Raw genomic sequence first — 16,266 nt, forward strand, 5'->3', positions numbered from 1 at the left:
TCTTAAAAAAAAAACAAAAAAGGATACTTAACAGAAATCGATACCTATGAAGGAAATGTAACAGATGCAGGACCGAGAAGAAGTAGTCAAACTACAGTGCAGGCCTGACAATCAGGTACAGCTCTCAGAGCAAGTATTGCCTGTCAAGGAGCCCCATGTTAGGGTAAAATAACTGGATCTTTTAACCCAACCTCGTTCAGCCATTTGGAAGCTGCCCCTAGAAAATTGTGATCTTAGGTACAGCAGCTCTCTGTAACTGAGACAGACCTGAACCAGGTGACAGCTGGAAACCACCTGCTGAAAGCACCCCCTATAAAGCTGGAAAGGGAAACTACATAGGTTCATCTCCAACTCTACCACAGAAACTGCCCCACCCAAGACTATGCCCCCTCCCTTCAGGTCAACCCACATCTACTTCCAAATAACACTTAAATATCATACTAGCTCCAGAGTTCCCAAAAGGATTGACTAAGTCTCTGAGGCAACTCCATCAGTTCAATCTCTCTGCCCTCCAAATCTTGCATCCCTTACTCCATTACAAGTGTTGTTCCTCAATAAACCTTCTGCAAGCCAATCTCCATCTCAGAGTCTGCTTCCCAGGAAATACAATCTAAAAAACCCAATTCCATAGAAAGATTCAATAAAGAAGTAGCTATGGCCTACTCTGTTCAGTAACCTCATAGGCTGTTACTTTATTTCAGCTAGTGCAAATCATTAAACTTCAGCTGTCTGTGGCACAATGATGTCAAGCCATCATTCTACTGAAACAAACAAAAAAGTGACTTACACAGCAGCGTTTAGTAAGTAGTAGAAAAAGATGAATATGTCAGAGATGCCAAAACTGAAATACTTAACTAGAAGTAGCAATAGCAGAGCTGTGTTATTTTTTTAAAAAATAAAGTATTCTATTCATAATCTGAAAATGGGTAGAATAAAAAAAGATATTGAATCACTTTCACCCATATTATATATCAGGGCTCAAAAGCAATAGAAGAATTGCAGAATTTTTATCAAATAGAGCAGATTCTTCTACGTAAATAATTAGTGGCTCCTGAACTTACTTGAGCCATGGATCCCTTTGAGTATCCAATGAAAGTTATGAACTGTCTTCTTTGAAAAATGTCCATATATGGGGTGCCTGGGTGGCTCAGTCAGTTAAGCGTTCAACTCTTGATTTTGGCTCAGGTCATGATCTCAGGGTCGTGGGATCAAGCCCCACTTCGGGCTCTGCGCTCAGTGGGGAGTCTGCTTGATATTCTCTCTCTCTCACTCTCCATCTGCCCCTCCACCCCCACACTCTCTCTAAAATAAATAATCTTTCTTTTTTAAGATTTATTTATTTGTCAAAGAGACAGGGGGTGAGTCACAAGCAGGGGGAGTGGCAGGCAGAAGGAAAACCAGGCTCCCCTCTGAGCAAGGAGCCCAATGTGGTACTCAATCCCAGGACGCAGAATCATGACTTGAGCCGAAGGCAGACACTTAACTGACTGAGCCACCGAGGTGTCCCAAATAACTAAATCTTAAAACAAAAACAAAAAAAAAAAAAGGAAAGGAAAGAAAAACTTCCGTATCCATTTGTAAAATCTGAAAATAATTTCAGGAATTCATGGATCCCTAAAAGCTATTTATAGATGCCAGGTTAAGAACCCCTGACCTTTCTCCCCCCCTCTTACTTATTATTTATTTATTTATTCATTTATTTATTTTAATGTTTTTTTATTATATTATGTTAGTCACCATACAGTACCTCCCTGGTTTCTGATGTAAAGTTCAATGATTCATTAGTTGCGTATAACACCCAGTGCACCATGCTATACATGCCCTCCTTTACTACCCATCACCAGTCTATCATAAAATGGGCAGAAGATAAGAACCCCTGACCTAATCAGGTTTATAAAAGTAAGATGACATTTCTCTAAATCATGTTAACTTAAAGGCTAAAAATGCTTAACAAAAAAAGTGCAACTGAAAAAATCATATTATCTGTTACTTATTTTAATTATATTATTATACAAGAAATACATAAATAGGTTGTCATCATAAAATGATTCGAGTAATACAGATTAAACTAAATTTCCTCTTGGTCACCACTCATTCCCCTTCCTCTTCACAGAGATTACTTATCAGTTCTGTTCAAATACTTTTAAATTTTTCAGTGCTTTTTCAAAAACTTATGTACTTATTAAAATGTAGAGAATTATTTTGGGTAAATATGCTAAGAACTAGCATTTAAAAACAACAAAGGGGGTGCCTGGGTGGTTCAATCTTTTAGGCGTCCTGTTGATTTTGACCCAAGTCATGATCTCAGAGTCGTGGGATCTAGCCCCGTGTTGGGCTCCGCACACAGCGGGGAGATTCTCTCTCTTCCTCTCCCTTTGCTCCTCCCCCACTCTCTCAAATAAATGAATACATCTTTTAAAAAAATAAAAAATAATTTTAAAAAATAAAACAATAAATGATAGATACTGGTGATTTTCCTAACATCAGCAAATGGTAGTACTGTGGAGTTAACGACTTTTCATGTAACTCTTTCCTGAATCCAGTCTATCCGTTTAATTCGATTTGACCCACAAGTTCCAAATCTGATTTGGAACAACCTATTGTATAAGTCAGTCAATAAATCAATTCAACCAACACTACTAAGCACATTCTATGTAAATCACTGTACTAAATGCTATGGAGCAATGGTTCCCAAACATTTAAAACTGGACAGTTTATTAAAATAGAGATTCCTAAATCCCATTCCAATCTTAGTCAACTAGAATTTCCACAGGTCGAAGCACAGAATCTATATTTTACCAAAGCTCCTCAAGTGACCTGAGTAAAGTATAAACCAGCCAGCGCTGGAAATCACTATTATGACAGTCACAGGGGGTGCCTGGGTGGCTCAGTCAGTTAAGCAACCCACTCTTGATTTGACTCAGGTCATGATCTCAGGGTTGTGAGACTGAGCCCCACAACGGGCTCCGCACTCAGTGTGGCGTCTGCTTGAGATTCTCCCTCTCCTTCTCCCACTACCCCTCCCCTGACTAATGTGTGTGCATGCACTCTCTCTCTCAATAAATAGATAGATAGATAGATAGATAGATAGATAGATAGATAGATAGATAGATGATAGATAGATAGAATCTTTAAAAAAAAAAAAGGAAGTCATAGAAATGAACAAGATAATGTTCACAATTCATTTCCACAAAAACCTTTCATACTTAAAAGTATGAAACTTACTAGGCATGGTGCTAGATGCTGAATTTATTGCAGGGTACAGTCCTTGCCCTGGAAGCACCTGCAGGAAGGGAAGATAATACCTGCAACAATTAAAACACAGACTGAAAATGCAAAGTGTGGTCTGTCCCCTCACTAACATGTATGCTCCATGAAAGCAGGAACTTTGTTTTATTCACTGCCACGTCTTCAATGGCTAGACCAGAGCCAAGAACACAATAGGTACTCAATTGCTGATCAATGAGTAGGACTAAAGTGGAAAGAAAGTTCAATTTTAACTAAGCAGATAAGGAAATGGCACTTTTTAGAATAGAGGTACAGAGTCTGCTTCTCCCTCTCCCTCTGTCCCTCAACCCTGCTCGTGCTCTCTCTCAAATAAATAAAATCTTTTAAAAAAAAAAAGAATAGAGGTACAGACTATTTTAAGAGGCAAGGAAGGAGAAAAGAAAGAAAACTAAGATTCAAAATACCCCTAAAATGTGTAAGAAATTCCAGGTTGACTTTGAATACATTAACACATTTAACTGTAATATAAATTTTCTGAGACAGTATTGTGTCTCCATTTTTTGGATGAAGAAACTGAAGCATAAAAAGGTTAAGCAACTTGTCATCCAAGGTTATACATCTGAAAAGCAGCATAATGTCTTCAAGGTTCATCCATGTTATAGTATGTATCAGGATTTTCTTCCTTTTTTAAGTCTAAATAATATTCCATCCTATGTCTATACCACATTTTGTTTATCCATTCATCTGTCAATGGGACACTTGGGTTACTTCCACCTTTGGCTAGTGAGACTAATGTTGCTGTTGAACAAGAGTGTACAAACATCTATTCAAGTTCCTGTATTCGATTCTCTTGGTATATACTCAGAAGTGGAATTGCTGGATTATATGGTAATTTTACATTTAATTTTTTGGAAACAGTCCACAGCATCTGCACTACTTTATACTCCTACTAGTGATGCACAAGGGTTCCATTTCTCCATATTCTCACTAACACTTGTTATTTTCTGTGTTTTGTTTTCTTTTATATGCACCATCTTAACGGGTATGAAGGGATGTCCCTTGTGGTTCTCGTCTGCATTCCACTAAAGATTAGCTATGTTAAGCATCTTCTCATGTGCTTATGGACCATTTGCTTACCTTCTTTGGAGACGTATTTATTCAACTCCTTTGCCCATTTTTTAATCAGGCTGTTTGTTTTCGTTGTTGAATTGTAGGAGTTCTTAATATATTCTGGACATTAATCCTTTACCAGACATGCTGATTTTCAGTGGCAGTAGAGTAAATATTTAGACATATCTAACAGGCAAATATACATGCTGATCTTGAATTCCAGAGGAAGAAACAACAACATAGATTTAAAAGTTATATTATTTGCACAATGACATTTATAAAGTGCTTCCACATATATTCGTTTAAAATCTCACAAAAATCCTGACACTTTTACAGATGAGAAATCTAAGGCCTATCTCCTGACTTCAAATACCAACACTATTATTTGGAAGTGCTTCACGGAGGCAAAAGGAAGCTGGCCAAGCTGATTAAGTTGTGGGCCCCTCCCCAATCCTCCACACAGCTCAAATTTTCTGCTGCAAAAACTGAAATACCATCGAAGATTTAATTTGAAAATGAGTAGAAAGAGAATTTAAACCACTACATTATATGATGCTATCTTGTGTTCATAAAACAGTAATTAAAGCTATAGAAATAAGATTGCTGAATTAGAAAGTTTGGGGCAGGGCGCCTGGGTGGCTCAGTCGGTTACGTGTCTGCTTTCGGCTCAGGTCATGATCCCAGAGTCCTGGGATTGAGCCCCGCACTGGGCTCCTTGCTCAGCGGGGGGGCCTGCTTCCCCCAACCCCCCCACTTATACTCTTCCTCTCTCAAATAAATAAATAAATAAATAAAATCTTTAAAAAAAAGTTTGGAGCAAAAAGGGACATCCTATTTTTGTGGGATAAGAGAAAAAAGAAGGAAGGCAGAAAGAAAGCCAGAATGGTGAAATAAAACTAAAATCTAAGAAGTATTTCAAGAGGAAGATGCAATAGACTACAGAAAATTCTATACAGAGGTCGTGAAGGATGAAGACTGGAAAAGGCTACTGTGTTTGGCACTCATGAGGTCACTGGTGACCTTTAAGAGATCAATTTTAATATAGTGAATGAAAGCACAAGTCAGACTGAAAAGACTTAAGAGGTGGGAAGAATGTTGAAGAAGGAAAGGTAACAAATAAAGAATACTTTCAGTAATTATATTAATAACAACAAATATTTACATAGACCTAATAATTGCTAGGCCCTGCTCTAAATATTTTACCTAGTAATTAATTTATCCTGAAGGGCACCTGGGTAACTCAGTCGGTTAAGTGTCCGACTCTTGATTTTGGCTCAGATCATGATTTCAGGGTTGTGCGATAAATCCCCACCTCAGGCTCAGCCCTGGGCATGGAGCCTGCTTAAGATTCTCTCTCTCCAGGGGCGCCTGGGTGGCTCAGTCGTTAGGCGTCTGCCTTCAGCTCAGGGCATGATCCCGGAGTTCTGGGATCGAGCCCCACATCGGGCTCCTCCACTGGGAGCCTGCTTCTTCCTCTCCCACTCCCCCTGCTTGCGTTACCTCTCTCGCTGGCTGTCTCTATCTCTGCCAAATAAATAAATAAAATCTTTAAAAACAAAAAGGATTCTCTCTCTCCCTCCCTCTCCCTTGCTCAAGGGTACGCTCATGGCACTCTCTCTCTTTAAAAAAAAAAAAGATAATTTATCCTTGAAACAATGGTTGGTATCGTCATTCTGCCCATCCACAGCTAATGAAACAGACATAGCAAGGAGCCAGAATTCTGAGACTACCTGCTGCATAGTCCCTGCATATATGTGATAATATATAATATTATCACATTGTATAATATATATCCTACATCATATTAGATAATATATCAAATGATATATATGGTAGATATTTGCAAATACATATGGTAGTAAAGAATATAATAACATAATATTGAGTGAGAGAAAAAAATTTGCAAGATTATTTTTTTGCAATAGGGAACCATAACGTGAGAAAGAATTTTATATTGCTAACATCAACATGTGTACATGATGCTTGCCAGTCATGTCAGTTTATCAGGTGTTGACCGTCTGGCTTTTCCTGAATGTATTAATGCTGCGGGCTTCCATTCAATAAAACCATGAATGAATAGAGAAAAAAAACATAATTATCTCCAAGGCTTTCAAAGACATAATACATTTCCCTGTTGCTTACAGACCACCGATGACAAATAGATAGACCAAAATCCATTTTGCTGAATGGTTCTATCATATATCTATACCTAAAGGAAGCAATATTTTTTTAAAAAACAAAGGAAAAAGGGGGATTATGTGAAGAGAACAAAGCCATTCTAAAGACAGAAATCTGTAAAATTTATTCTGAGAAAAAAGGATTAACAGCTGGTAGTATTTCTGTCATCTTCCTGCCTGCCAATGTTATTGTTCTGAATCATTATGGACTAGAGTATCACAGGGCATAGAAATGTCAATGCAGAAGAAATTTCGTGAAGGGTTAATCTAACTTATAAGCAATAAATGGTGCTTTCAAACTTTATTGTAATCTTAGACATAATTTCAATGTTTCTTATAATTGGAATTGTATCAAAATAGAGCAATACATCCAGCTGTCCCCATTTCTTCAGTTAATCACTTCCTACTCTTTGCCTCCATAGTAACTACCTCTATTATTATGAAACATTGTGTTAAATGTCATATTACATGTGTATCCTACACTATGTACTCCTTAAATATAGAAATTATGTTCTATATGGCACAGAACATTACAAAATGTTAAATATAAGTTTCACAAATGAATAAGTGAACAAACATGAAGAAAATCATATGTTGGCATTACATTTAGACAAGTGTCTTTTGATGGTGATAATGACAAAGAATTTATATACTTTTACATAAGACCTTTCCAAAACACAGGCACACATTCTTTAAGTGGTACGAGAATAGTTTTCCTTAAAATCCATTAATAAACCTAAAGATTGGTAAAACAGAATGGATTGAAGTAGAAACGAAAAATGATGTGGTCCGTAGCATTTGTGTAATAAATATTACACAATGTTTTGATTGCCTACAATAAGTTTAAAAACACTGATAACACCAATATCATTTTTCATAGCAGTGTTTTTCAACCTTGGCTGTACATAAAACTATCTAGGAACTTTTTAAAAATTCTGAAGTTGAGTCCTCATTTTCAAGTAATTTGGAGTGAGTTCTGGATGGACACTGTCTGCCCAGGTGATTTTAATGTGAAACCGAGGTTGAAACCCACTATTCTTTCCTTTAAAATCAAATTTTTGACATATAATTTACATTCGATAAAATTTACCAATTTTAAGTATATGAAATTCAGTAAGTTCTGACAAGTAAGTACAGTCATGTAACCACTACCATGACCATTATATAGAACATTTCCATCACCCAAAAAGGTTTTCTCATACCCTATTTCCGCATACCCTAGCAACTACTGACTTCCTTTCTGTCACTATAGCTCTGGGCTTTATAAAATTTCATATACATGAAACTATGCTGTATATACTCTTTTTGGTCTAGCTTCTTTTATTTAGCAAAATGGTTTTTATTTTTTTATTTTTTAAAGATTTTATTTATTTATTTATTTATTTATTTGAGAAAGAGAGAGAGAGAACTGAGCTGAGAGGAGAGGGAGAAGCAGGCGCCTTGAGAGCAGGAAGCCCGACGTGGGGCTAAATCCCAGGACTCCAGGATCATGAACTAAGCTGAATGAAGACAGATGCTTAACTGACAGCCACAGAGGCGCCCCTAGCAGAATGCTTTTTAGATTCATCCATGCTTCCAGGCTATCAATAGTCTGTTCTTTTTTATTGCTGAATAGTATTCCACTGTATGGATATACGATTTATCTATTACCCATTTGATAGGCACTTGGGATGTTTCTAGTTTAGGGCTATTCTGGATAAAACTGCTCTGAATATAAGTACAAGTCTTTTTATGAACAGATGTTTTCATTTCTCTAAGTAAATATCTAGGAATAGGGTTGCTGAATCTTATGATTAAGTGTATGACTAACTTTATAAGAAACTGTTTTTCAAAGTGAGTGTATCATTTTGCATCCCTTATTTTGCAACAGTTCTTAGTTGTTCCACATCCTTGCTAGCACTGATACTGGCAGCCTTTTATTTTTAGCCATACTACTGTGTGTGTGTGTGTGTGTGTGTAGTAGTAGTAGTAGTAGTAGTAGTATCTCCTTAGGTTATAATTTGCATTTCCCTAAAGACTAAATGATAATAAGTATACAAACAACTGTTCTTAATAGCAAGAAAAGCACTAGGGTTAACGGTATTTCAACTTTTGATTCAATAGTCTACTTTTAAAGAAGGTAACAATGTTATATTGCCTTGCATACCACATTCATCACTCCATTATAACGGGAAACAAACAAATGACCAAAAAAGATACACATAAAACTTCAAAAATTGGTTTCAGAGAAACTCTTAGAGTCAAGTACCCACTCAGTTTATAACCCCCTACCTACATAAAATGGCAACAACTGTAATCCTTACGCTTAGGCTTTAGTGTCCAACTTGGATTTATGCTCTAAGGTAGGAAAATACAAAATATTTTGGAATGAGGTCCACTAAAAACAGGTGAACAGTTATTTATTGAGCCTTACACAAAACAAGTGACTAAATATTCAATGAATGAGGGGCGCCTGGGCAGCTCAGTCAATTAAGTGTGGGACTCTTATTTGGCTCAGGTCATGATCTTGGGGTTGTAGGATCAAGCCCCACATCAGGATCCACCCTCAATGCAGAGTCTGCTTGGGATTCTCTCTCTCCCTCTCCCTCTGTCCCTCCCCCCATTCTTACACATGCACTCTCTCTAAAATAAATAAAATCTTTTAAAAAAAATCCAATGAATGAATCAAAAACTAGTTAATATGTTTCAAGGGTGTTTTTTTAATCTACGTAATATTTTAAAAATCAGAAACATCCAGAAATCACAAATTGCCAGTATACCTCCTTGGCTCCCATTACATATCAATCAATGAAGGGATATGTCCATACTACATAAATATAAAAGACCTATATAACAACTTACTAATTTATTCAATAAACATTTACTGAACACCAATTTATAGCATATCACATTATACATTCTAAGGGGGAAACAATTTTTTTCAATACTGAAAACCTAAAATTAATCAGTTGGCTACAAGTGACATGAAAAAGTATCAGAGTAATTTAGCATATGATAATATAATGTTAAAGCTAGTATTAAAATGAGTGTGATTTCACTGGCATACTAGTTCAATGATATGCTAAAAGTGGCCAAGAAGCATGCTGCCTGTAGCAGGAAAGAAGCCTATAAATAAACTACAAGGTAGAAAATTCACATAAAAGTGATCTGGAATGGAAACAGACGCCTGGGTGGCTCAGTTAGTTAAGTGTCTGCCTTCGGCTCAGGTCATGATCCCAGGGTTCCGGGATCGAGTCCCGCATTGGGCTCCTTGCTCAGTGGGGAACCTGCTTCTCCCTCTGCCTGCCGCTACCCCTGCTTGTGCTCTCTCTCTCTCTGGCAAATGAATAAATAAAATCCTAAAAAAAAAAGTGATCTGGAATGGATTGTAGTCTATTTCCAATATCAAACACTAATTCTAAACCATATAACTTGGGGTCTGGAAACAGGTTAAGACAGGTTCATATGCTTTCAGGGTTACCTATTTCCAAAGGCAAGTTATTAAGGATATTTATAAAAAAATCCCACAGTAATCTGTTCATCCATGCATGTATATCCTGAGTGCTGTACTGCACAGTCATCATTTTTTATAAAAAAATGACAGGTTTAACCTTTAAATAACCACCTACTCACCAAAAAAGTTCCACATGTACTAAAAATACTAAATAATATCAATCATGCAAATTGAATCAATTAAACTGAAATAATGCTTACCTAATAAAATGAATGTGGTGATTTCTAATTTAAGACATAGCCAATGCAGAAAAGTTTAAGATTCACATGAAACTCTGCTACACAACAAGAAATAAGTATGAGAAGCTGTTATGAGTTGAATTATGTCCTTCTAAAAATGGTATGTTGTAGTGCCTAACCCTCAGTACCTCAGAATGTGACCTTAGTTGGAAATAGGGTCACTGCACATGTAATTAGTTAAAATGAGGTCATACTGGAGTAGGGTGGGCCCCTAATCCAATATGACTGTTATCCTTATAAAACAGCCATGTGAAGACAGAGACACATAGGAAGAATGCCATGTGACAACAAACACAGAGATTAGAGTTCTGTGCCAAGGAATGCCAACAAACCCCCAGAAGCTAGAAAAAGCAAGGAAGGATTCCCCTATAGGTTTCAGAGGGAGTGTGGCCCTGCCATATCTTGATTTCAGACTTCTGGCCTCCAGAATTGTAAGCCAACAAATGTGTGTTGTTTTAAGCCACCCAGTTTGTGGCAATTTGTCACAGCAGCCATAGGAAACTAATACAGCATTTTTAGTATCTCTCTTATACATACATTAATTTACGGACATATTAATGCCTTGATTTTTTTTAAATTATTTTCTAAGGTATACTATAGTAAACTTGACTTTTTAGGTATAGTTCTATATATTTTAACATATTTACATATATTCATATAACCATCACCGTAACAGAACACTGACAGTTAGTGTTTTAATTTTTAGTAGTCATTGTTGAAACAAGAGAAATGAAATTGTTTCACATAGGCATAAATAAATTTCTAGCCCTTTCACTTCAAAATTTAGAGTTTGTATTCACTTTGAATAATATATTTTTTAATTCCTAAAATAAAGATAACCTCTAAAATAAAATCCACTATCTTTAGTTTATTCATTATCTTTCAAATCTAAAGGTCTAATCACTGAATTCTACTCCTGAAATCGATATTGCCACTGTATGTTAATTAACTAGAATTTAAATAAAATTTTTTAAAAAAATCTAAAGCTCTATCTTTGAGAAAATCACCTCAATAAGAATTCATCTAAAGCTTTCATTTGAAGAAAATGATAAGTCACCATTCTTCACACAAAACAGATGGTCAATATAGAAGATACACACGTAACATTCATACTACTTAATGCTATAAGTTTATTATTATGCACAAGTATGAAGTTTCCAAATATCCTCTAATATCACATGAATACTAAAAATTCAGGTTTCACTCTTTCTTTTTAAGTTTTATAACACTGATAAGTCCGTTCTTAACCTTCATTATTTAACAAACATTTATTAAATATTAAGATGTTTGTGTGATGTGTTGGGGGGCAGGTAGAAGGAGAGAACTCATTGCTAAAAAAAAAAAAGTAATGTGATTTTAAAACTTGCTAAATTTCTGGGGCACCTGGGTGGCCCAGCGGTTAAGCGTCTGCCTTCATGCTCAGGGCGTGATCCCAGAATTCTGGCATCGAGCCCCACATCAGGCTCCTCTGCTGTGAGCCTGCTTCTTCCTCTCCCACTCCCCCTGCTTGTGTTCCCTCTCTCGCTGGCTGTCTCTATCTCTATCGAATAAATAATTAAAATCTTTAAAAAAAATTTTTTTTTAAATTAAACTTGCTAAATTTCTACTTTAAAAAAATTTACCATGTTTCCCTTAAAGGTATGCAGCTATCTTCTGTGCTGGAACAGCTTAAATGTAAATTCATTTTTCCCCACATGAATTTTATTATGATTTTATAACTCTTCTGACTTACACACAATGCTATAAACCTTTTTAGATGAGGATATCTTTTGTTTCCCCCAAAACACAGATCAAAACAAATTATATATAAAAATCAACAACTGTAATACTTGTCACAATGCAGTTCACAAAAGTTGTACTAGAGAAAAACTTCATAGAAGTTTATTGATAATCTACAAGTACTCATAATTATTAACTTATTACTTGATATCAAAGCTATGAATAACTTCCTGAAATGGATCTTTTAATCATTATTGTCTTTGTAATTATACTTCTTCCATGTAAGGTAGTACACAGCATTGTGGCTCTAGTCTTGAAAACATCCAAGGACAAATTATACTTACTAGAAAATGTGCGGACTAAAAATATGGGGTTTTGTTGAAGTCAACTGTCATAATCTATGAAAGTTTCTGGATACATATGTAAATTATAATATATGAATATATATGATATATAATATATATAAAATATATATAACAATATATAAGAATTTATATAATTAAGATATACCAGCATAGTAGGTCCCTGAATGCTCTTACCTGATTTTTAAAAATCTAAATATCCAAATAAATATTTCTACATTTAAGAGAGAAAAACTGTTATTGTTTAAAAAAACACAATTGAATTTATTTTTAACAGCATTTCTGAGATATAATAGGCATAAGAAAATGTACTGAACCAAAGGAATTGAACAGCAAAAGGAATTAGTATAAGGTGACTATCCAACAACTACAATCTCGGTTCAGTGACAGAGCATTGTCAGACCATCCAAAGACCCCTGGGTACTTCCTCTTAGTCATGTTAATGCTTCTTTCCCCTGAATCAATCCAGATTTCCCTGAGAAGTCACAAACCTACTTAAGTTTTATCAAGCACGGATAAATTAATTTAAAATATGATGAATTGCAAAAAAAAGGGTCAACATCTTAAAACTATTAGTAAATTATAATCATCCCATTCTTATACCATCTGCAGACTCCTGGAAAGGATTTTTTTCCAAAGTTTATACTACGGTTAATTTCTATGGACTTCTTAATCAGGTTAAAAATGCAAATATCTGAGAAACAAACTGAGGGCTTCAGAGGGGAGGGGGGTGGGGGAATGGGATAGACTGGTGATGGGTAGTAAAGAGGGCATGTATCGCATGGTGCACTGGGTGTTATACGCAACTAAACTTTACACCAGAAACCAGGGATGTACTGTATGGTGACTAACATAATATAATAAAAAAACATTAAAATTAAAAAAAAGAAAGAAAATCACCAATCTAAAAAAAAATGCAAATATCTAAAACATCTGAACCCTATCACCTTCATAATACTAAGAGATCAGACTCTAAGTCTTTTTCACACAGCTTTAAATTTACAGATGTCCATGAAAAGACTAATTTACAATTTTCCCTTTTTAAAAGGAACAATACTTCTGATTCAGTACTGTTATGTAGAAGAAATGTATCCTTTGAACATAATAGCCTATAGTTCTCCCATTTGTTTACATCAAGCTGGGAAAGTTTCAGTTCTGATTCAAAATCTGATGTTTTCTACAGAGTACTTGCTTTTCAACAAGTCCATGACTTCCCATTACCAGATTCCAGTAATCAGAAGTTACTGAACGTAATATACCTACTCTTTGCACAAATCTTTTTGTTATTGCCTATTTTCCTTCAAAATTTTTGCTTTGTGTTGTGCTGTTTTCTTCATTTTTAAAAATTTACTTATTTTTATTTTGAGGTCTTTTTGTTTTCTCCATTTAAATCTCCTTATGAATACCTTCCTTAAAAGAATATTATTATAAAAATACCCTAACCTCCTTTCCTTTATAAACCATCAGCCTTCAGTAACTTCCCAGTTCTGAAGTTATAACTATGGCTTACCAACATCAAGGAAATATGTAGCATTTTTAAAATTAGCACCACGGAGTAATTAAATTGAGTTTGAAGTTACAAACTGAAAAATATGATTACTATCTTCCTATATACAAATCACTTCCTCACTCATCTCTTCTATAAATAGTTTTATAAAATACTTTCTATAAAACCTTTTATAAAACCTATCATCTAAATTAAGTCACATACTCACATTTTAAGTTTAAAAGATGAGAAATGAGTCTTAATTTCATATAATAAAAGGTGATTCATGCCAGGATACAGAACTCAAAATGCTACAGAATAGAATATCCTTCTCTTCCACGCTCATTAGCATAAATTAAGGTTAAGAAAAATAAAGATTACACAGCTCATGGATCTCAAGTAGCATTACCTAAAAGTAAGTAATTCAGTCTCCTACCTTTATCTATGAAATCCACAGTAAGAATCAGAAAACGTGCTTATGTGTCTTTTCTCCAGACCCCCAAACTATCATATAAGAGCTCATTACCCCAATAAGCATGCCGACTATCATATCACAAAAGAAAAATATCTGATTTAAACATGACCTGCATCACCCACAAAATCTGATTTCATTTGGAATTTGGCATTATAATCACTTACAAAATATACACCTCTTTAAAACTCTTCCTGTCCTTCATTTGCCCCCTCAAGTTTGAAAATTCTTTCAAATCCGTCCCTTACTATAAAACGACCACTTAAATTGACACCTTTCAATTTAAAATATTTTAAACAAGAATCTTAAAAGTTAACTGATCTAAACTCCTACAAATAAAGTTTACAGACTAATAGAGAAATGCCTACATTCACCTTCATGTTTTCAATATTTCAGTACTCAAGCTGTACACTTTAATTATCTGATTATTCAACTCATTCTTTCAAAAATATAAATGCACAAAGGGCTAGCTAGCCTTTTCCAAATAAAACTTTCTCAATCCACTGTCACTGTATTCTGAAACAGGATAAATTTAGATAAATTTACATTTCACATTTGCAAAAGAAATTGTGGTACACTGTTGTTTTAAAAAGAAACAGAAGATTCAATGATTCTCAATAACCAGAAGTAGATTACTTTATATGAAACACCACAATGCACCACTCTTCAAAAGAAAAAAAATTCAATTATATTAGTTTTACTTGGGGAAAGAGAGCTAGATGTTTGGCATGCCTGTGTATGTGTTCAGTGCTTGTTTAATTCTAAAAACAACCTTTCTCCAACTCCTTTCAAAAATTAATCTTTTTTCAGTAAATATGAGCATATACTGTACAATAAAATGCATAATGTGCATGTCCAGAATGCCACAATAACCCAAACGGAAAAAAAAAAAATCAGTGTTCTAATTTTCCACACAGCAATTCAATGTTAAACAATGTCATTTTCCCCCCTTTCTCCCTAACCATTCCACATATCAGGTCTACTACTGTATTTGTGTATTTAGTAAGATTAACAAATTGACTAGAAGATCCGGAGGAGTAAAAGAAAAAGAAATCATTTTTCACTTTCCCACCAACCAAAAGATAAAACAAAAGCAAATTCGAAGACTTGTTAAATGAGAAGCATTTGAAAAACCCAACGTGACCAGCTTTTGATTTACCCTAGTCTGACAAGGAAGACAGACCCCACCCCCACTCCAGATTGTGTGGCTTTTTTTTCCTTGGGTGGGGGTGTGGAGAAGAGAGCTGTCACATTTCCATCTTCGGTTATTGTTAAGTCTGCAGCCTAGATTCCCAAGTACCACTGGTCCAGGGGAAACAAATATTAAAGCGGATAATTTTAATTGTTTGAAATGCACAGTATTTTGTTGATTTTTTCCATTTTAAAGTTAATTATACCCACCTTCAATCTGCTAAGACTAGATTGCCTTTGACAGCCTGTCCCTCAAACATTCCCTGTAAGACTGCTTGCTTCAAATTCACTAAGATTTCTCTTCTCTCCAAACTTAAATTAGAAAAACGCATTTCCGAAATTATTTCATCCAAAAAGGCATTCCTCCCCATCCTTTTGCCTTTGATGTGGGGTGTACAATTAAGAGTAAAAAGATCTATTTGCTCTTCGAACAAAAAGAAATGGGGTAGAGGGCGAGAGGGGGGAAAGAGCAGCAGTGGACCTCAATGAAATGTTGAGAAAAGTTTTTTATGTGACTAGAGTGTCCTTCGGCAGGGGAACAAGAGTTGGGCAGAAAGCCGGAATCTCGGCCACGGGCTCCCGCAGAGAGAAGGCACCTGCGGAAAAGAAGGCCAGGCAGAGAGAGGAGCCGGGCTAGCACCTACCGACTTGCAGCACGTTCTCCACCGAGCCGCTGTCCAGCAGACGGATGCCCCGGCGGAATGGCAGCCCCTCGCCGCCGCCGCCCGAAAAAAAAAAAAAAAAAAAAAAAAAAAAAAAAAAAAAAAAAAAAAAAAAAAAAAAAAAAAA

At 35.5% G+C, this 16,266-nt stretch overlaps 1 protein-coding gene across 1 annotated transcript in view; it reads right to left on the reverse strand.

Moving 5' to 3' along the window:
- Positions 1 to 16,266, reverse strand: part of ZSWIM5 (zinc finger SWIM-type containing 5) — a 198,608-nt gene that overhangs the window by 181,908 nt on the left and 434 nt on the right. Inside the window, exon 2 of the mRNA XM_034654840.1 lies at positions 16,122 to 16,208. Coding sequence (XP_034510731.1) covers positions 16,122 to 16,208 — 87 coding nt within the window. The remainder of the gene's footprint in view (positions 1 to 16,121; positions 16,209 to 16,266) is intronic.

This window comes from Ailuropoda melanoleuca, chromosome 2 (assembly GCF_002007445.2).
Source record: "Ailuropoda melanoleuca isolate Jingjing chromosome 2, ASM200744v2, whole genome shotgun sequence".
NCBI lineage: Eukaryota > Metazoa > Chordata > Mammalia > Carnivora > Ursidae > Ailuropoda > Ailuropoda melanoleuca.